The sequence below is a fragment of the Alexandromys fortis genome, unplaced genomic scaffold, assembly GCF_014885135.2.
Source record: "Alexandromys fortis isolate MF-2015 unplaced genomic scaffold, M_Fortis_MF-2015_v1.1 scaffold_69, whole genome shotgun sequence".
Lineage (NCBI taxonomy): Eukaryota > Metazoa > Chordata > Mammalia > Rodentia > Cricetidae > Alexandromys > Alexandromys fortis.
Genome location: NW_026067951.1, coordinates 7,491,048 through 7,514,150, shown reverse-complemented (window position 1 = coordinate 7,514,150; position 23,103 = coordinate 7,491,048). Strand labels below are relative to the sequence as shown.

Below are 23,103 nucleotides of genomic sequence, written 5' to 3'. Positions count from 1 at the left end.
GAGATCATGTCTCAGAAACAAAACAAAACAAAAAAACCAATCAAACAAAATCTAAAAGAAGTAGCATCCTGGGTGTAAGGACAAGAACCGAATCAGAGTTATTAGTCACACCATTTCTTCCACCCACATGGCTTAGGCCTCAGCTGGTCCTCTGAAATTCTCACTTCTCCATCCCCAAACCTTCTAATGACCACCCTGGTTTGAACCAGTCCACCCCTTTCTATGTCAGGCTAAAACCATACATGGACCTGCACAGAATATCTTAAAAGAGTTCTCCAGTTTTCCATATGAAAAACTATGCAAAGAGTTAAAAACAAAACAAACAACAACAACAAAGCTCCGGTGTGACCCGGCAAAGCTCAAGCATCAGGGTGACATTCCCTTCCTTTGTACTCACTGTATTTGGTTTTGGTGTGAATGGAACAGTTCTCTGGGCAGTTTTCGGAGATCAGCACGGGACTAAATAAATTTGGACAGCACTCCAGCTTGGCACAAACTCGCCGGCAGAAATTCGACACTTGGTCTGACGTCCGTACGATCTTGACCACAGCCCTGTATGTTTTGCCTCTATACCTGGAAAATACAGGATGGAGAATGAATGGTGAGTTCATTGTCAGACTTACTCCCTTAGACTGGGAGGCACATCTAGCCTTAGCGCATCGTGACAGGCACGGATGTTGTCGCCTGCAAAGTTCACACATGAGAACGGTACATGGAGTTATTAACAAAAGCTCCATTTAAAAAATGCCACGATGGTCTAGAGAGATGGCTCAGGAGTTAAGAGCATTAGCTCTACTTCCAGAAGACTGGGATTATGTTCCCAGTCACCCACAAGATGGCTCACAGCTATCTGTAACTCCTGTTCTAGAAGATCTAACCCTCTCTTCTGGCCTTCCAGGGCATTGTGGGCACACGGAGCACAGAGATACACATACGCAAAACACCCCTATACACAAACCAAAAGTACATACATTTTTAAAAAGAGTCATGAAGTTCCAAGCCAGCTTGTGATTTTGCGTGGGGCCTTATTCATAACTCTCCTAGGGGGCACACAGCCAACAGGCCAAGGATTGGAGACACACAGTGTTGCTAAGGGATGAATCTGAGTTATCCTCTAAGGTGTAGGATGTGTGGCTGCCAGCTTTTAGAGTTTTGGGAAATGAGTAGGATCACAAGGTGTTTCTTAGTCAATGGACTGATTTCTCAGCAGACTCATGAATTGATGGCATTACTGAGAGAAGGTGGAGACTTTGGGAGTGGGGCCTAGTTGAAGAAAATGAGTCACTGGGGTGTGCCTCCAGAAGGCTTATCTCGTCCCCAACCCTTCGATGGCTCTGCTTCATACAGTTTCCGTGAGCTGAGCCGCTCTGCAGCTCCGATCTACCATCCACTCCCGACCACACTGCTCTTCCCTGGACTGAAACCTCTCAAACTCTGAGCCCAAACCACAGCTTCCTCCTTTGTTTTTCTCAGCCTAGGCATTTTGCCACAGCGACAGCAACTGCAAAAACAGACCAGCCCAAGTATATTTCCAAACGGACATTTCTATTTTCTAATAACATAGCTGGGTTACAGCTTCTGCTTTCTTTTTATACTTCCTTACAATCTCACTGGGGATATGGTTGAGAATTGTCCTCCAGTGGGCACAGAGAGCAGGGTGGTAACACTAAATCTCCTCAGTAAAGATTTCTACATAGCAGGTTCTCACTGTGCCTCATACAGTCTCACAGCTAAGCTTAGTGTGGCATAGTACAGCATAGGTTATACCTCATGGCCGTGGGCCTCAGAATGAAGCTAATGAGATCTAATGGGCTTTCTTTTTTTCTCTTTTAAAAGTAGGAGTGCAGACTGGACTGTGAATGTGCTTTGAGAAACTCTGCCAAGTCGGATCATTGAAACGACATCATTGTCAAGTCAGCACAGCACGCTGCTGAAACGGGGGACAATCTCTATTACTCATAAGTGGTGCCTGTGCAGCACGGTTGACAGGCAAGGAGGTCACAGTCAAGAGCAGAGGAACACAAAACATTTTATAAGATAAGCCAAAACAAACAAAACCCTTCACGCAGCCGTGTGACATCAGTCAAACACCTGAGAAGTCCTGGAACAGGGAACACTGGTAGTAGCTTTAGTGCCCACAGAACCAAAACTGACCGAGCTACTATAAGCAAGCTACCACACTGACAGAGACAGGCTTCTCTGTGTTAGAAATACCAAAGGATTCGTACAGAACAGCAAAGCCCTTCATCATATCCCGGCCATTAGAGTAACCATCTCTGTCTCTCTCTGGGCTGGCCAAGTGACAGGTGGTTCCATAAATAAAACTGACTCTGAAGAAGCACTCACTCCCCTTCTACCTTAGGTTTAGCTTGCTAGCCCCAGAGAAGTGCAACCAATCCTTCCTGGATACATGCTCAATCAAGAGTTCATTGGAGACCCAAATCTCAAACAGATGAGGTCACAGGGCCCAGACAGAGTACATGCACAAGGATTGGATAAGGAGACCATCGTGTTCAAAATGAGAAGGTCAAACATTGTTTAAAACCCTTGGTCCAGGAACAGAGAGAGGGCTCAGCAGTTAGGAATGAGCGCTGCTATTGCGGGGAACCCAAGTTCGGTTCCCAGTTCCATCAGGCAGCTCACAACCTCTCATAACTGCAGGTCCAGGGAGTGGGGGTGGTTTCAATGTCTCAGTCTGTGTGGGCACCTGCACTCACGTGTAGACATGACCACCATCCATGCCCATGTATACACATATCAAAGATGATAAAATAAATTTTTAAAAACCTTGGTGTGACACAATGAAAAACATGCTGGTAGAAATGAAGAGAAAAAAGTACTACTTAATAGACTTCATCTTGCTTTTTAAAATTAATGTCCTTCTAGAGTCTATAGTATGTTTTCCCTAATAAATCATTTTTCAAAGTCTTGACAGCAAAAAAAAAAAAAATTAAACTCTAGCAGGAAAAAGTGCTTTGTATTTATTCTCTGGTCTTTCATGTCCTAGGACCTCTACCCTCCTTGTTCTTCAATCCCTCTGATCTTTGAGGTTGCCTTTCTATATGGTCAGAACTCAAATCAATGCTTTGTAGACAAAATGATGCTTTAAATCCAATGGCTTTGCATCACTGTTGATTTTTTTTCTCTAGAACCTTCATGGACCCTCTGCAGAGAGACCTCTCTCTCTGTGCCCCGCGACTGCTGCTGGGCTGCGCTTTGCAGGGAGAAGGTCTTGCTTCCTACTGCTGCTGCATTTCATGACAAGAATAGCCACTCTGAGAGCACACTGCATCCCCAGGTGTGGGGGGGGGGGGGCAGAATATACATTTTTTTTTTACAGGTCCATTTTTCCCTTGGAAGCTTTATCCTTTCCCTGTTTGTGGCCCTACAGCTCTGCTCGAAAGACCTTGATATCGAGAATCTTGAAGTCTCTTTGAAATAATAAAAAAGGGAAATAGCATGACACACAAAAAGCAGGAGAAATGTGAGAACCAGGTCAGACGGCAAACTGTGTAAGGGGAACTCAAAGACAAAGCACGTACGTTTCGGAAACCTACCGTGACAAAGTGCATCGCGAGACGTGGAAAGAGCGGGGCTGCTTCCTGTTGCCAAGGGGAAAATCATAACTTTCCCTTCCTATTTCTGTGGAAACGGGAGCTTTTCTATTGTCTTATTAACTTTTAAAGTTAGTACACAAAGTCATGGGCTTCATTATAACAACCACATACATATGTCATTGTGTTGTGATATAATGAAGCGAGTGTTTCACTAACATCTCCCGGAATTAGGAAAAGCCCATCTAAATGTACTGAAATGTGAATTAAATCACGGTCAAATAATGATGGCTTTCTTTCACATATCTAGATTCCATGGTGCTGGAGGGACTGAGGAAGGAGAGTGTAGTACTGGGTAGGGTCTGTAACCTGACAAGACACTGCTCCTCCAGAGCCTGGCTGTCCCCACTCTGGCGGGCAGGGTGCTACAGCCACACAGAATCAACTATGGATCTTTGAGGATCTGCCTCCACTGCCCAAAGCTGAGCGCCTCCCATCTAGCTAGCCACTGACTATGGAGGAAGCAAAAAAGGCTTGGTGATTGGGCCCAAGACAATCAACTTGGCGTCTTTAATCCCATAGCTGCCCATGAGCCACTGATGATAGGTATCCCTGAAAGTCGCTAGCCACCTGCCGAATCTCACACCTCTCCTCCCTACCAATGGTCTCTTTCCTACAGTCTTCCAGAGGGCACTAGCACTGGGCTAAGGGAGGCTGCGGTGGGGGTAGGGGTGAGGAGGCCATTGTCATATGAGACTAGTTATATGGGGAGGGAGGACACTGAGGTGGAGTTGGCACCTGATCGAACAATGTACTGAAGTTAGCATCTGCAGGTGTGATGGCTAAGAGTCATTGTCAAGTCATTGTCAACTGGATTCAAATCATCCAGAAGACACAGCCCTGGCTATTTCTGTGAGGAGGTTTCCAGAGAGACAAAAGAAGGGCCACAGTGAACACAGACGGTACCATCCCATGGGTTATGGTCCTACACTGAACACAAAGGAGCAAGGGAAAGCCAGCTGAGACCGGCATTCATCTCTGCTTCCATACCATAGATCGAAGGTGACCCATTTCCTCAGGTCTTGCCACCAGAGCAAGAGCATGCTCTCCACCACGATGGACTGTGGCCTTGTGTTATGAGCCAAAGCAAGTAAGCCCTTCTTGCCTAAGGTTGCTTCTTACTGTGTGTTTACAGCAGGTTTCCTGCTGTCAGAGGCGGGAGCTGAACATGGTACTAAAAAGCCAGGATCATGCTGGCATAGTAGGCTGGGACAAGAATCTGGATTTAGGCCACACCTGGCCTGGAGGTGCTGGTCATCAGGAAAGCCTCAGGTACCTCTGGCTGGCATCTAAGAACTTGGACAAGAGGGCAAGAACTTGACTTTTCTGGCCCAACACAAAGCAAATCCCAGAGTCTAGCAAGAAAGCAAGAGCCTAGCACACTGTACAGCCGAGTCACAGAAAGCCACCCTTACAGTCTTACTGCTCTGAAACCTCAGCTCCCAGATGCAACACACATCTGAGACACACACACACATGTACAGAAAGATACTCATGTGCTTTGACACACACAACACAGACTGTGACAAACACGCAGTCACATAGTGACACACAGACTGTGACACACACACACACACACACACACACACACACACACTGCTGTGAAACCCATGACCCCAAGCTCATTAAGCAAGTGTCTCCCCGAGCTACATGGCTGGCTCATTTACTCCTAACACCTCACTCACATCCCCAACGCAGTAAGCTCCTCAATCAGGCAGTCACTGACTTTGCGTTCAGTTCACCAGATGAATTTCCAGGAGTGCAAATTGTCGTCCTCCTCTGAGCCATGAAAACAAAAACTAACATAGGAGCATGCATGCGCGCGCGTGCGCACACACACACACACACACACCTGTTGTAGTGAATACCCTCTCTATTTGGGAATCCTTTTTCACACAGATCCACAGAATGGTGTAATATTACATCCTTCTGTTCATAACACAGAAGCCTGTGAAATGGCTCACGGGGCACAGGAGGGAGAAAGTAGGGATGGCAAAGGCAGCCACCGCCGTGGGAGAGATGAGTGCTCCACAGTTAACACAACTCACACACAAACAAGGTCCCGCTTAGCCCCCTGCCTCTGCCCACAGGGCTATGACGTGGAACAAAGCTGCAACAAGAGCCTGAAAAAAAAAATCTGTGGATCGTCCACCCAGCTTCCCTAACACAGGCTCAAAGCCATTCAAAGAAGAGGGAAGATAGAAAGAAACTGCGATATATTGAAAAAAAATTCAATTGTTTTAGATCCCTCCTAAAGGAGAGAGTAAATTTTTTCTCATCTTAAAATTCAGGATAATGCAGGTGGCTTGGAATATTTACATTTATTAGGAGGAAGTTTTTCCATTACAAAACGGCTGCAGCAAATGATGTCAGAATGCTTTTTCCCACTGTCCAGACACATGCTGAGGAACAATGACAAAGCACACTTCTTACAGCCATCCCAACCCTGCAACCATCTCCTCAGTAATGCGAAAAGGTGTGATTGATGGAAAAGTGAGGGAAAATACCAACAGACTGCTGCACATGATCGTGCTGGGTGGTATCTTATCTACAGGTGAAAATCTTCTGGAAGGCACATTTATCTTGTTAGGAAAAGCATCTATGTATTCTTTGAGAAAAATACGATCCCCTCATAAAAGAATTAAAAAATAGCAAATGAGGAAGAGACTTGACTCTGTGGTGCAGCGGCTGGTGCTGGTCATACTTGTGTAAAAACTTCTTACCCATGTGCCTTTAAGGAATACTAATGAAACTCACTAGATCTTGAAGCAAGAGGAGGACCAGGAGGAGGAAGGTCAGGAGGAGGAGGGCCAGGAGGAGAACCAAGAGGAAGAGGGCCAGGAAGAGGAGAACCAGAAGGAGGAAGACCAGGAGGAGAAGGAGGACCAGGAGGAGAAGGACCAGGATGAGGAGGACCAGAAGGAAGAGGACCAGGAGGAGGATGAAGTGAAAGGGCAAATAGAAAGAACAGGATCTGTGAAGTGAGTTGGAGATAAATGAAGGTAATGAAGAGAAATACAATCAAAATGCCTCATATACACAAAAGGAAATGTCCTAATAAAACTATTATTTATATATATACATATATGTGTGTATATATATAATATGCTAATAAAAACATTTTAAAAAGAGAAACAAAACAATGAGCAATCATAGAAGCCATGTGACAACAAACACTCCCTGGGGACTATCACAGGCCCTTGCCTGAAGACACTTGTAGCATTACAGTTCAGCTCAGACAGTGAGGGCAGCTACAATCTCAAATGTCAGGTCTGTTAAGTAAATTCATTTACAGTAGAGAACACTCCTGCCTTTCCACGCGGAGGAAGAGGCTGGCTCACGCTCCAGTCTCCTCCCATTTGCACAGAGAAAAGCACAGTCAAGCTGTCATGGTCTAGAAGGTTGCCGCTGGCCATGAGAAAGAAAGAGGGTGACACACCCCAGAGAACCGTCACCAGCGGGCTCCTGAGGACTGGAAAGCCGTCATCAATAGCAGCTGCTTAGAAGGAAAGCTACGATCAGGGATGAAGAAATCCCCGAGCAGACAGACATTTCCTCCTGAGAAGATGCTGGGTAGGGTTTTGCTGAGGACCTCCCTGCCATCCTTGATAGAGGAGGTAATATGTTGCCTTTGTAATTGAGCAGGATGGAAAGCCAGGTGTCTGTTTCAATTCTATCAGGCTGAATTTAATAAAAGCTCCCATCGACTCAGTAACATGGAAATAAGTGCAAACACTTGCAAAATGAACTCTTCCTGTCATGGAATGGTTTCTGGCTGATTTAGGGAGAGCAGTGCTTTTAATGAGACTTAAGATGTTTGTGTTCTGGTTATTTCCATAGCTGTTAGGTACCTCTGGGGTACAGTGAATGGTACAGAAAAAGTCGAAAGTGAGGAATAAGGGTATCTCTGCATGAACACTTGCTGGAGTCTTCGGCATCAGCTTGAAAAAAAAAAATGCTGTTACGACAGACGGCCCTCCTCTGAGAAGATGGAATATGGAATATTAAAAGGAAAAAAAAAACTTGCTTTGTTTCTTCTGTGCTATGGGTGAAGCTCCTGTAAGACTTTCTTGGAATGATGACATGTAATTTTGCCTGTCACTGCCTTTTTGCTTTGTAGAAATAAACCCTCTTTATTGTCCTTCATTCTCTTCCCCTTGTGCCTGGGCAGGGCATCATTAGACCATAAATGGCTTTTATGAAATTGAAGATAACAGGGCTGATCGAAAGAGACACCCGGAATGCTGAGTAGGCAGCTGACCATAAACTGTCTCACTGGTCCCATGGCTGGAACCAGGAAAAACTATTAACGGAGGCCATAGAGATCATGCATGAGGCTCTGGCTTCCATCCCCATATCTTAAACTGCATTCGCTGGTGCATACATGCAATGCCAACACTTGGAAGGTACAAGCAGGTGCATGGAAAGTCTAAGATCTTCCTTGGCTACCCATAGAGCAATATGGAAACCCACAAAAAACTAACAGCCTCGTCAGACACTAAGTAACGTTCAGCATGAAGCTCTCCTGAGACAGGGACAGGGACCTTTCCCTACGGTCTCCTCTATAACCAAGAGCTAGTGCGCCCAGGTTCCTGCTCTTCCTTTCAGAGGTGTAGAAATGCAAAGCAAGACAGGTGTGCTGGCACATGCCTGCAACCCCAATTACTCAAGGAGCTGAGGCAGGAGGATCTCAAGTTCAATGTCTCCCAAGAAGCATGGCACGCATGGCTAGTCTGGGCAACTTAGTTAACTAAATTAACTAAAATTCAAAAAAAAATTTTAAAAAAGCTGAGTTGACTAATAGAGGCCCTACCTTTGAAAACTCTTGAGAGAGAGAGAGAGAGAGAGAGAGAGAGAGAGAGAGAGAGAGAAGAAGGAGGAGGAGGAGGAGGAGGAGGAGGAGGAGGAGGAGGAGGAGGAGGAGGAGGAGGAGGAGGAGATTTTAAATGAAGCGAAAACTTGCCACCTTCCCCATTTCCAAATAAAAGAAGAAAGTCACCTAATATGTGAATCCAGACCTCATTGTCATTTTATCCAATGTAAGTCAAATCGATGTATCAGTTTCTTCTATCTTCAACTTTTGTCCATCCCATTTTATGTGGTACAAGCAGGTCATAAGAGCAAACATTGAACACTAATAACAAACATCCTGCAATGGTGACAGGGGACATCACTGACATCTGTCTTTTACCACTGACATCTATGTTTTTCTCATTTTTAATAAATCACTTTTTGGCTTAGAAACACAAAAGATTTTTTTGGATGCTTAGCAATTAAAATGTATTATTACTTAAGGGGCTGTGGAGATGACTTAGCCGGTAAAATGCTTGCCTTGCAAGCACAAAGACCTGAGTTCAAGCCCTAAACTTCATGTAAAGAAGCCAGATGAGATTATGTATACTTGTAGTCTTCAAGCTTGGCATGGAGAAACAGAAAAGACATCTGGGGCTTGTTGTCCAGCAAGCCTAGCCTACTTGGCAAACTTAGATAAATGAGAGACCCTGTCTCAACAAGTCACCAAACTGTCAAATGACGATGCTCTTTGGCCTCCATACATACTTGCATAACACACGTACATATACAAAGCACACATATACATAAAAACATACATACACAAAATATTAGTTAAGCAAATCTGCATTTCATACTAGCAATCTCAATATAGCAGCTCAATACAGCAGAAATGTCACTGTTACAGTTTGGATGTGAAATGTCCCTCTAAGGTCCATTTATTAAACATCTGGTCCTTAGCTGACAGTTGTATTTAAGGAGGTGGCAGAGATTTTAGAAGGTGGTACCAAGCTAGCACAAACAGGTCATTGGGGGAAGTGTCTTAGAAGATTATACTTAATCATCTCATCCCTCTTCTCTCCTGACTTCCTTCCCACTGCGAAGTAACCTCTGCCACACTGTCCCATTGCCACAACATTCTGTCTCAGCATAGACCTAGAAATGGAGCCTGAGCATGGCCTGAACTCCTTGAAGCCACGAGGAAAAATAAATCTTTGACTTCGTAAGTTGTTTTTATTAAGTATTTTGTCACAGAGATCATAAAAACTAATGCAGACAGTAAGACTACATGTGGCACAAGGAGGTGAGAGACCACGGACCTTCTGTCCGGTGATGGCAAATCAAGGAATGAGAAGTTTCAAAACAGCAGGGCAGATATCACACATCCCTTGTTTCCCAGAATCGAAAACACTTACTTTGCCTTGAGGGTCTCCTCCTGAAAATTCCAGTGGGGATCTTCTACCAGCTGCAGTTCTCGCAGTACCCTCCCGGGCTTATAGGCTGCATTGATGATCATGCTGAGAACCTGCGGGGAGGAAGATACCACCAAATCAGCCACAACTGTGTCCATTCCTGCTGAGTTTGACAAGGTGTCGGAAACAACGCTGTTGACAAGAGGTTTTTGCCTTACATCTCATTAAGTGAAGGGCTCTGATGATGTCTAATAGGACACTCTGAGCAAACAGGGAACTAACTCATCAACTAGAAAACATAAAAACAAGCCATCCTGGCTTGGAAACTGGAAACCGCTCGCTAGTGGGAGGGCCTGATGCTCGAGAACTCTTCAGTTCATTATTCCTCCCAACAGGGGGATTCTTCACTAGGGTCCTGAGATTTTTCATTCTGTCTTGGAAGACCCATGATGGGGTCTGGAAAAATGGCTCAATGGCTCAGAGCAGGTACTGCTCTTGCAAAAGGACCTGTGTTTGGTTCCCAGCACCCATGTCTAGCAGCTCACAACTGCCTGCAATTCCCACTCCAAGGGATCCAACACCCTCTTCTAACCTCCGCAAACATCTGTATTCATGTGCACAGCCCCTCAAATATAACTAATTAAAGATAAACATTAAATCTTGCAATTTTTTTTATGTAACCAGAGAAGCAAACACTATGTTTGGGCTCACACTGCAGTGGAGACTTCAGTTGCCTGTAAGGAGTGGGCGAAGTTCCTGAAAGCTGATAAAGCCTCAACTTATGGGCATTTGATTTGATAGTGTGCTTGGGTATTGGTTGAAGCACTGGTCTAGAGCATTAACATCATCCATGTCATATGTGTTCAAATCTCATTTCCAAGTCTGAAGTACAAGAAAATAAATATGTGGAGACTGACTACAGCAAAGTGCCCAGAATGACCAGAGATCTCTATACATACTAAGGGCCAACGGAGCAGGTTCTAGTGAAGAGAGGCGCTCCTAGTAATCTCAGTGTGCCTATTTACTAAAACAATCAAGGAACTTAGATCTTCTGGGCACTGGCCTCTCACTCCGCAAGTCATGATTCACTTGTTGTATTTTGGAAAGAGCCCCTCATGCAGCCAAAGCTGACCCCTAACTCTGATCCAGAGCCGGAAGTCCAGGAATGTGTCAGCATGTCTGCACAATTAGCTCCTGACATTCACAAGCTCTGCCACACTCCAAGCTCCTGATAACCAGATACAGTCAACAGCAAATCAGGGAATCAGGGGTTATATTCCACAAAGTGGCCACCTGTGACAGCTCCAGGGGATGCCAGGAATACAGAGAGGTAGGAGAATTACATGGCACTGTCCCTTGAGTTTACCCAGGGTCAGAAAAGGTATGAGTAGTCACGTCAGACTGGAGGCACATACTGCATGTTTGACGGCAGAATATGATAGAGAGTGAGAAAACTAATTCCAAGATGAGAGAGAAGCATGACCGCCACCACGTCTCCTTTGGGAGGAAATCAGTCAACATAAAAGGGGAGACAGAAGGATATTCAGGAAAATATTGGTTGGGGTGGATATAGCCTGAAGCTTTCAGAGATAGGGATGCGGCTGCATCGGTAAAGCACTTGCCACACAAATATGAGGATCTGAGTTCAAGTCCCAGTACCTACATATGAAGTCAGGCGTGGTGGCAGGCACCTGTAACACCAGCACTGAGAAGACAAAGGCAGGCAATCCCTGGAGCTTGCTTGCCTACCATGCTAGCCAAATTGGTGGGTTCCAGGTTCCGGGTTTTGAAACTATGTCTCAAGAAATAAGGTGACAGAGGAAGATACCCGAAGTTGACTTCTGGCCACCACATGTACTCACACATATATACACCTATATCTTCCCAAACATGTATGCAACCATGACCGTTTACACTTCCACCCAAAGAGAGACAAACTGTATTATATAGTGAGTATGAAACCCACTTTGTCCTAGGTGGCACTGGGCTTTGTCCCAAGGGCTCTGACTCGCCCTCACAAGAGGCATACTTGAACCTAGGGGCTAGAATGAACAAGGCAATACAGACTGTTGTGGTACATTTTGTTTTCTACATTAAAACAACCATCTGATTTTTTCTGTTTGCCATCAGTACAATTTTAAAAGCTGAGTTTAAAAATAAATCTAATTAGAGCTGGCTGTAGTAACATGTGAAGCATTTATCACCAGGCAATAACATTTCAGTTGCTTCTCTTCATTGTGACTCGCGGAGAAAACCCTAGAGCTACGTTGTCATTTGCTGCATATCAGAATGCGGTTGGTGACTGTGAATAGGATCAGAACTTGTCTTCCAGAGTTCAACTCAGCCCGGAACCAAGCAGTAATTAAATTAGAAAGGTACCCGATACTGGATTCTTTTTTCTCATGGTTTTCCCCAATACCAGCCCATTTGTCTTCAAACTCAACAAGGTTCTCTCCGATGTGAGTGCTGATACACACACTGGCTGCATCCATGATTGCTGAGGAAAATACAGCTGCCCCATAAAAAGAACTCCATGGGGGCTTGGGAGGCTGCTCAGGGGCCAAAGAGCTGGCCAGACAGTATGAAGACCTGAGTTTGGTCCCTAGGACCCACATAAATGCTAGCTAGGTGTGGCAGTTCACCTGTGATCCCAGTCTCATAAGACGGAAACAGGAGATCCCAGAGCAAGCTGGCTAGCCAGACTAGCCATATCATAAGGGTGCTGACTCCATGAACACAAAAGAAGATGGTATCTCAGGCCTCCAAATGCATTCACACCTCTCCAGGTGCATGCCAGCAATATACATACAGGCATAGTAGACACAAACACACAAATGAACGAATAAAAACTAAGAAGATAGATATCACTAGGCAGAGTTAAACCAAATGACTTTGCCTCACAAACTATCAGAAGACAATTCAGTTTGTTCTCCGTAAGAGATCAGAAACAGCATGAAGCCTATCCTCAACTAAGGAAACTTGTCAACCAAGCTCTGTCTGAGCAACTCCAATTGAAAATCCACACTGCAAAGCAATGGCTCACGGCATCCCTTAGACTTTGGAATGTTGAGAATACACCCCATAAGCAAGTCCCCCTCCATGGGTTACAGGAGAAAAGCAATGACCTCTCTAGTTGGATATACCTAGGATCAAATCTCAGTTAAATCCTCGGGAAGCCACAAGGCCTCTGGGCAAGATGACTTTCTCCATTTGTCTGTGGAGCACATACATTTACCTCATCATCTTCCCTATGGCTGCTACCACACTGGGCACAGCTTCTGTGACCCTGCAGGGACAGGTTCCTGACACTCTTAGTTCCCTGCTTATTTGCTTCCTGCCACATTGGGTGGGAACTATAGTAAGACCTCTTAAGCACTGGATCTGTAAGGCCCTTAAAGCCCAGGTGGGAAAGGCTTGATCCCCAATGCCAGACAGCACTGAGAGGTAGGAGAATCTCTAGGTCACTAGGAACATGTCCCGGAATGGGATGAAGGAATCCTAACCCATCTTCTTTCTCTTTAGCACTTCAAAGCGTGGAGGTGGACAGCTTTCCTCCAGCATGTACTCTCTGCCATGATGGAACTACATCACCAAGGATCCCAAAGCAACTGGACCAACTGGAAGCCCAGCGACTCTGAGCCCACATATTCTTTTTTTTTTTAATAAGCCTGTGGTCTCAGGTGTGCTACTGTCATGAAATAGGACAATATCCATAAGGCCCATTCGTTTTCTCTCTCAGGACTTCTTTCCAAAAGTCCCTTCACAGAAACCTCCTTTGAGTGCCCTCCAGTTAAAGGTTGCTGGGACAAGAGTCATTTTCCTCAGTGATGCAGCCATGGGTAAGTTGCCTTCAAGCTACCTCTCACCACATTACTATACGGAACCCTAACTGATTGGTCAAGAAATATTAAAGTAGAAGAGACTAGCTGAAAAGAGGAAAGTCTCAGTAAGAAGCGGGATGAATTAGATGGATATATTCAGGAGTAAATACGATTAAAATACATTAAATATACACAAGAAAAGATCAAAATGAAATCCATTATTTTTAACAGACGCTAATAAAAACTAAGAATTAATAATACCATCCCTGTTACTTAATGCCAACTTCTCTCCATTTCACTGACGAACATGACTTGACAGCCATCCTCATTTACCATCAGCTCCACAATTAGATTGCTGTTTGACTTCACGCATTAGGGATGCATAAACAGAGGATAAATGATGAGATAGGTACAAGTATTTGACAGAGGATAACAATGGTAATAGATGACACACAGATACTATGATAGGTAGGTGATAAACAGGTAGATGTATAGATATAAATAAATGGCTGTAAATATATAATAGGTATATAACATAATGATGATAGATGATGAAGACAGATGATAAGTAAGATAGATATAATAAACATCATAGAGCTAGATGTTGGCTGAATAAATAGATGGACAGGATGACAGATGCTAACAAAGATCAAAGATACAGATAGCAGACATATATAGATGGTAGGGGATGGACAAATAGATTGAAAACTATAGAGGTTGGATACTAAAAGGCGGATGATAGACGGTTAGATGGATACTAGAAGGCAGATGATAGACAGATGGTTAGATAAGCAGATAAATAGGTAGCAGATACAGAGACAGGGAAAACAAGGTGGAATATGGAGATAACGGAGTGGGTAAACTAGGACAGTGTGGAGCAGGATTATATTTATTTCTTCAATCCAAAAAAGGACACCATCTTGGTAGACCTGATATACATGATCACACTTAGTCTCTGGACCCTACTCATGCCTACAAGACTCATCGCTTCGCCAGCAACCTCAACTCACTAGGGCAGAAAGTCACACAGCACAGAAGTGACATACTCAGAGAGAGGTTCATCACATCCGAGGAAGTGGTACACTTGCGGAGACTTGTTGCCTCCAAGGAAGTGATACATTCACGAAGGCTCATCACATCCAAATGTTCCCTATAGGTACAGGCTCTATGAACCTTTCTTCTAAGAATTAGCTAGCAGCAGCAGAAGAAAGAGGGAAGACAAGATTATGATGTTCTTAAGTTCTAATAATATTTACAATGTATTGGTTTCCCCTCTATTTCATTTTTTTTTTTAGCTCTACAGTCCAGGCTGACAAAGAAGAGAGGTAACACCTCTGCAAAGCTAATGCAACCACAGAGTGATGGCCGGCTGAATATCATCAGAAGTTGAGGTACTCATCTCAGGACACGCTGACACGAGTCAGCAGACGAGACATTCTGCTTCTCTAGTTTCATGTCCCTGGTGGCTGGTTCTCCCTTTACTATGAGGATGTGCACACCCCAGTAACACACTGCATATAAACTAAACACAACAAGTAAGCCATGTGATTCATAGGATGGTACAAGATACTAACAGTCTTAGAATAATACTATGTAAATCCATGGTTTACCTATTAGGGACCTTGACAAACTGGAGAAGACATCAGGTTAGAATGATCTGAGTTATAAATTGATGCTCCCACTTAGCAATGATTTTACTGAACATTCATGTTTATGACAAATGCCATCACTATTATCTGTCATTGATAATTCTATGGTACCCATAAAGTGGCCCAGCACATAAGGAGTCCTCATAAGACTTGACTTGGTCCCTAACAACAGAAGGTCAAGACCCACTTCAGGTCCCGAGTTTACTTTATAGGATGTTGGGAGTTGGATGGATTCTGGGTCCAGCTTAATTAAATCTATCTCTTCTCAATACTATCTCGGAAGTCAAGGTCAGTCATGCATGGCTTTCTGGGTCTCTACAGAGCTCTCCTAAGTCTAATATCCAGAAAACAAGTTGATGCATGGTTTAGCCACTGCTTTCTAGAAGCTTCTTCTGTCTTACAGACCCCCTCACACATGTCTTAGAACCTCCTCTCCTAAGTTTGCAGCTAGCCTTTCCAAACACCAGCCCTACATCTACCTACAGACACTATCTACTTAGAGCAGATGAGACACAGAGAAAACAACCCTCATTTCACATTTTCTGAAGATACAAAAGGGTTTCAATTTCCAATACTGCTGATGGCCCGGAAAAGCAAGGTGTTCTGTCTCTGCTTCAATTGCCTCGTTCTCTTTAAGCAGAATGAAATTTGAAGCCATGCAGAGGCTCTGGCACCAAAGGAAGAACATTAGCATAAATATTGGTTTGGTGGAACTTACATTTTTCTTCCACTTCCAGAACTGAGGCGCTAGCTTTTATTTATTTATTTCTCCTCCCACCACTCTGCAGACATTTTTAACCATCAGAACACTGCTCCTCGCTAGGCTTTTACATTTGGTGACTGGCATTCTATCAGAAAATGATTGGGGTAACTTCTTTGGACTTGAAAGAAAATAATTTAGACAAGTAAGATAGCCAGTCCCTAAAGAGAGAATGAAGCCAAGGTCCTGTTGCTAGTTAACTCAGCTGGCAGACAATAGAAAGTCTCCTGTTAGCGACCAGAACCTGCCACATGAATGAGAAACTCCATCAGTCACTGAATCTTTGTTAGGTTTGGTGCCCCTGACCTGTCAATACCAGGCACTATCACAGGCAAACAATCTATGCCACCATCTCCACAGTCCAGTCACATCACCCTGCTGTGACTCTGAGAAATCCCCACAAACCAGGCTTCACATTCAAGCTGCTTGCAATACCAAAGAGAGCTGCTCACACACGGCTTCCTCTGAGCTCCTTGGTGCTACTCAACAATGAAGCACCACACCACCCAAAGCCCTCTTGGGTTTTATTCTTAAAATATAGCACAGCCTTTTATATCTATTGGTTAGCCATAGCCTAACGTTCTCTGTTTCAGCCAGACCCGACCTGCTCGCCAGAATCTTCCCCATTGCCCATCATCCATGCTGTATGGTTGAGATTGCATTTTACCTCTGCCAAGAAAAATGTCACCTGCCATGTTTGGTCCCCTCCATCCATTTTCCCTCTACTGTGTTTGTTAAGTTTTGGATCATATAATTTTCCCAACATCAAATGGGAAACACAGAAGCCTAACGGTGCTGGGTTTTAATCCAGTGGTTCAGATAGCGATAGCGCCTGGTTCCTAGAAGCTGCCTGGTAAATAATACATCAATGGGTAAATGGGTTGTGTGGCCATAGAACTGTGCTTTAAAAAGCATCCATTCCGGCACAGCAGCAATAGATAGGTCACACTGGCATCCTTTTCCTTAACGGGAACCCTGGTGTGTGCAGGACAAGAGCAGAGAATTCCCTGAAAAGCCTGGAAACTTTCATTATTCCAGTGGGTCACCAGATACCATCTGAAGTTGCGCCAGTAAGATGCAGTAGAAGTAGGGCTGGAGTGATGGCTCTGTGGTTAAGAGCACAAGCTGTTTTTCCAAAGAAGCTGGGCTGAGCCAGGTTCAGTTCCTAGCACCCACATATGGTAACTCGCAACTCTTTGTTAACTCTAGTTCAGAGACTCTCATGCATGCAGGCAAACCACCAATGCACACAAAAACTTCGTAAAATGAAGTTTGTTTATGCCAGGCAGTAGTTGTGCGTGCCTTTAATCCTAGCACTTGGGAGGCGGAGGTGAGTCTCTGTGAGTTCAAGGCCATTCTGGTTTACAAATAGAGTTCCAGGACAGCCAGAGCTGTTACACAGAAAAACCCTGTCTTAAGGCAACAACAACAACAAAAACAACAAACAAACAAACAAAACCAATGTCGTAAAAGGACCTCCGATGTCTATTTGCTTCTTTGAGGTGAGCCTCTACCACAGGTCACCTCCTCAAATAGAAAGGAAATAGAAAGTACTCTCCAAGTCATGAGTGGCCAGGGCTTGGCCTGGATCAATCAACAACACAAAACTCATGATCAAATTTAGAAACCAGGCAGGTTATTACTGTCTAAGTGCAGGTGGCAGGCAGGCACTGTGGAGGGAGAAGACAGCAAAGATGCCACTTGGGTTGGGCTGGTAGCTCAGCTGGCGGAATGCAGGAAGTCCTGGGTTAGATATCATCACTACATTAAAACTTGGGTAGTGGTGTATACCTTTAATTCCTAAATTGGGGTGGAGAGAGGGGCATAAGGAATCCTAGGTCAACACTGCATTGATAGTGAGTTCAAGGTCAGACCAAAATATATGAAACCCTGTCTTTAAAAAAGCAGACAGGGAAAAGGAAACAAAAATGTGCCCGCCATTTTATCTTGCCGTATGAGGTCTCGCTTGGCTATATAAGGTACCTTCCTCCTTGAAAACCTTGTACTATTTGGTCCCAAGTATTCACTCCACATATTCATTCTCCTGCCTTCCTAGAGCACTTGATTTGAATATATCACTAACTCGTGGGGGGAAAGCATGTTGATTAGACTGGGAGTCTTTCATGGGTAGGGATGCCATTCTTTCACATTTGAATCTCTAGCGGTCCATCCCCAGAGACTGTGGCGCTTTGCTGGATGTGAGCTAAACTGAATCACTTGAGGGATCAGACATCCCCTTTGGAAACTTAGCCACAAGTTAAGAACGTGAGAACAGCTCACACATCTTACCTCTTTAAGCACCAGCACGCACTTGCCAGGTCCCACGGACTGAGGTAGCTCTGCGATCCTCCCTTTGTTCAGGAACGGGCCTGAGAAACACCGGTGGTTGACGAAGAGCTGTGGGCAGCAGTACTTCCCATTGACAGTCCCTGCTGGGAGAGAATGAACGGTACAGTGGATGTTGGGGATTGCTTTACTGGGACTTTATGGCGCAGTCAAGACCTGTGCTCGATCCAAACATCTAGTCTTGACTGGTGGAAAATCTGAAGTAGAAATAACTCGGAGTGGCCACCGCTTCCCCAGGAGCTAGAGCTCTTAAGATTCTTAATTAAGCAGGCTGGCTTTAGTTTCAAAGTATGACAGAGAGAAAAGTGGTTTCCCCTTGGAGAAAAGTTAGGACACAGGTGTCCTAACACCAGCTCACTGTCAGATCTGCAAAAGTGTCTTAAGATCTACACTTTTACACTTTTTACACTTTGCTTATTTTTTCCATTATGTAAACACAGACTTTTCTGTAGATTATATAGCATCTGAATTACAGAAGGAAGTAGTCTATAACAGTGACAAACTGGGAATTATTACCCAGCTCAAAGACAAAGACTGGCATAGAGATAGGATTCCCTGTAAGTTCTACCCCAGCAACTCCCCTCACTGCCATTAGAGCAATGGTTCTCAGTCTTCCTAAGGCTGCAACTCTTTAATACAGTTCCTCATGTGGTGACCTTAATCACAAAATTATTTTCATTGCTACTTCATAACTGCAATCTTGTTACTACTATAACTCATAAAACATCTGTCTTTTCTTATGGTCTTAGGAGATCCAAAGGGGTCATGGACCACAGGTTGAAAACCTCTGCCCTAGAAGTAACCACCATCCTGAAATATGCCAGTTATCATTCTCATACAAATCAATAAACTTTATTTCTCTGCTCATGGATATGTGCAACAAGTGTTATGTTTCTGGGATCTTTACAAAAAAACATCTCAAGGGTGGTTTTCTGTCAGATTTTGTTAGTTTGCTTAAGTTTCCTAGAGTCAGCCAATAACATTATATGGAATTTACCAACAAACTTGAAACAAGAAGTGTTTACTTCTATCCATGATTCGCTCCTCTTATGGTCATACCAGATGATTTGTCATTTCTCTTACAAATACTTAGCTGTTGCTACTTTTCCTGAGTTTCTGGTAATGACTTAAGGAATGTGTCTTCAAATATCGACTTCTGCTATGGGCTGGGTATTTGTGTAAGGACATAGCAGCATTGGCTTGTCCATCCATCCGCATAGCCACATCTCAGTAACGATGACCACACGGCTCCCTACAGTGACGACTCCAGTGAGATTCCCAACAGCATCATGTTAGCATTGCTGCTGTCCCACATCCAGGCCAACTAAGCATTGTTAGGCTTCTCCATGTTGCCAATATGCTAGAGAGAAACTACACCCGACCGTGGCTTGAACTCCCATCCTTTTGACACACGCAGTGGGGCATATTAGGTCTCCAGCTCTGTAACCCAGACTGCTGTGGAACTTACAGCTCATCTGCTTTAGGCTCCCAAGTGCTGAACCACCTCATCTGGTTTGATTAAAATTTCTTGGTGTTTATAATAAATAATTAAATCTCTCTTTGGGCTAAGAGACCTACTCTCTGATCTACTCACTCGGCTCTTACACAACATATGCCACAGATATGGATATTGTGATATTATTTCACAAATACAACCATTTATGGGAAGGTAATTTAACAGTTTGGAAAGGCCAGTTTCTTAAACTTCAGATCCAGTAGACAGGAGGCAGGTATGAAAAAGAGTAATATAACTGCAGTGGGCTATAAAACAGCAGCTGATGTGGTTTTCAAAAAAAAAAAAAAGCACTTTGAAACTTGCATTTTACACAACAAGCTAGATAACTAACTTCACAACTGAATTTCCTTAAAATTCTTGGTAGTATTAACCAGACTTTTAGTTAAGTGTCCATCTAACCTACTTATAAAATTGTTCTATTTACTGCAAAGAGAGCATCAGCTAATGGGAGCATTCATAGCATGTAGACCATAGTCCTGGAATTCAAAGCAGATTTTGCTTGGTTAAGAACACAGAAGCCTGAGTCAAGAATCAGTTCATGCAGACATCATATCTGCATCACATTTGGTGGTCCAATGGCAGTTCACAATCTCACAAAGATATAACAATGTGTTGACAAATCTATCTGTCATAATCAGCTTCTCAGACTCAGATTTGATTGAATAAATCAAAAAGTTGGGGGGGGGGGTGTAAAGGTCACTCAGGCAAAGGTGCAAATGGAGAAGCCAGAGACAGTGGCATACATTTGGAATCCCAGTACTTGGTAGGCTGAGACAGGAGAATTGAGAGTTCAAGGCTAACCTGGGCTGTAAGACAAGACCATGTCTCTAAAGAGTCAAGCAGAACTGTGATAAAATGGCAAGAAAGAAATGCTCAACACTACTGCTCCACGTTTTCCTTTCCTTCACCGTGGTCCGTGACACAGAATGTTAATCTGATTTGTAATGGCCAAACACCAAACAGATCCTTTTCCTGAAGATTACGGGACCTGTCCACAGCTCCTGGCCAAACAGTAGAAAAGAGGAAGTACAACTTTAGCCTAACAAAAAATTTGAAGATGTATACGTGTCAGCGAGTGGCAACAAAGGAAAAGACAACAGGCTCAAAGCTGAGATGCGGTGACTAAAGTAACTCCCGTCACGGCCACACGGTGGGGCGAGACAGAGTCCTTCCTGGGCCATTTACCTGTGGCGTCCACGTGGGGGAATAAGCAGAGGTCATGAGGTATTTTCTCAACAGGCACTGTGGATGACAATCTGTGGATATAGAAAATCAACTATTACAGGGAACAGAAGGAAGCAGGGCACTGTGAAATCTCTTCATTATTTAAAAGGACTACGTCAGAAAGGAAGGAAGCCCGAGAGTCATTGTAAGGTAGGCTGTGGATACAAGAGTAGCATCAGTAACTATGGAAGGAGGTCATTTTGGAAAGTTGCTTTTCAAATCCATTTGATGACCCTAAAAGTCTAGGGCACAAGTGCCCCCGAGTGGCCAGCCCTGATCAATGAGACTCTTCTGAACTTAGAATAAGGCCTTCAATTACATTCCAGATCCAACTGACGTATAATTAATGTCAGACTTTTTCAATGTAGTGTTTAATTGAAAGCAACCTTCAGGTGGCTTTGGACAACCTTCCTCTGTGCCTATGTGGCTGCAGAGCAACCACGGTTTTTGAAAACTGCCCTAAATGTCATATAAGTCATCACCAGATATCTTAGGATGGGGAGGGGAGCATCCTCTGCTACAGTGGATGTCAGACTGTGGTTCCCTGAGCCTACAGAACTGGCATCAGCTGGGAACTGAAGAAATCCAGAATCTCAGACCACACCCCAGATGTCCTAAAGCAGAAATCGTAAGAAGGGGGCCCAGCAATTCGTGAGAGGTGAGAAAATCATTAATCCAAGAACTGCATATTAGGACTCAATCAAGAGCCTCGTGTTAATCTGTCTACTCCATGTCACACAGATAAACTGGAGCCAAGTTACAAGCCTGGCCCACAGTATAAAATACGCTCAGAATCATTGTCCTCATTCAATTATTGGTGCCTGTATTTGCTTCGTTCCTTTGCTTTAATTTTAAGCTTGAGCACAGGAAAAGGTGCTGTTTCAGTTAACTTTATAACCATATGCTTTGGTTCCTTAAGAAAACACGATCACTGCAGATGGAAGGAACATCTGGGTGTATTTTAAATACTTTATAATGTACAAGAAGCTCACCGGAAGTTCCAACTTTTCAAACACACCCTGCCCATATGTCCAATGCTTTACCCTAAAATACCCTCCCCCCCCCAAATTGCAGCCTATATCTACACCATAATGGAAAACCCTGCACTTGTCACACATTGAACTAAGTTTAATATTAAAAAAAAAAAAAAAACCTCAACAGTGTAAATGGGGATGTTAAGATATGAAGGAGTGTAGCAGCTTCTGACTTTCAGCCTGCTGGGTGACAGGCGGTCTGGGGTGACACAGAAGTCTTTGCCCTCTAGGCATTCAGGGTTGGCCAGACAGATTCCCCATCCATAAACTACACTTGTTGTATGAGACCACCAAGCATCAGTACCAGGGACAGTCATTTCCATCCGTGTAGAGTAAAATGTGAGAAAAACCACGGGGCTGTAGAGCACACTGAGAGTGGGCTTTGCACTTTACACATAATAACCACACAAGGAATAAGAGCTGTCACCATCAATGGTGAGATGATTGCTAGCTAACACCCCAAGGAAACCACTAAGGTCCTTTGTAGCTAAGCATGCAGTTTGGGTGGGGCGGGGAGAAGGAAAAAAAAAAACATACTGTTTTTCCGGCTGTACAACTGCAATCTTTCTCTTCTTTTCTACTGTAAAATAGGAAAAGAAAGTGAAAATGAGATTGTTAGTGAGGTTAGTTCCTTTCTAATGGCTTAGTGTAAAAGTGTACCCTGTTTTATTTATTTAGAGACAGGGCCTCCTGCAGGCTAGAACTGGATATGCAGTTGCCAGCACCCTTGAATGTCTGATCCTCCAGGACCCCCCCTCCAAAGTGCTGGGGTTACCACCACACCCAACCTGCACAGCACTGGGCCTGAGACCAGGCTTTAGGGTAGTAGCCATACAGGTATGCCCTGTCTGTGTCCACAGAGCTGCTTCCCCAGGCCCCCATTATTTCTGAATGGGACAGGAATTATTTCTCGAAGTCATTTAAGCCTCTAAATAA

The 23,103-nt window shown here is 44.1% G+C and overlaps 1 protein-coding gene across 5 annotated transcripts in view; it reads right to left on the bottom strand.

The window, feature by feature from the left end:
• Positions 1-23,103, bottom strand: part of Sfmbt2 (Scm like with four mbt domains 2) — a 179,815-nt gene that overhangs the window by 19,978 nt on the left and 136,734 nt on the right. For 4 of the 5 annotated variants that reach the window (XM_050150484.1, XM_050150482.1, XM_050150483.1 and 1 more), the window contains 5 exons: positions 22,705-22,747; positions 21,095-21,165; positions 18,337-18,479; positions 9,821-9,930; positions 398-573 (listed from right to left, as the gene is read on the bottom strand). In XM_050150484.1, coding sequence (XP_050006441.1) covers positions 398-573; positions 9,821-9,930; positions 18,337-18,479; positions 21,095-21,165; positions 22,705-22,747 — 543 coding nt within the window. The remainder of the gene's footprint in view (positions 1-397; positions 574-9,820; positions 9,931-18,336; positions 18,480-21,094; positions 21,166-22,704; positions 22,748-23,103) is intronic. The other variant, XM_050150485.1, reaches the window with a different exon arrangement.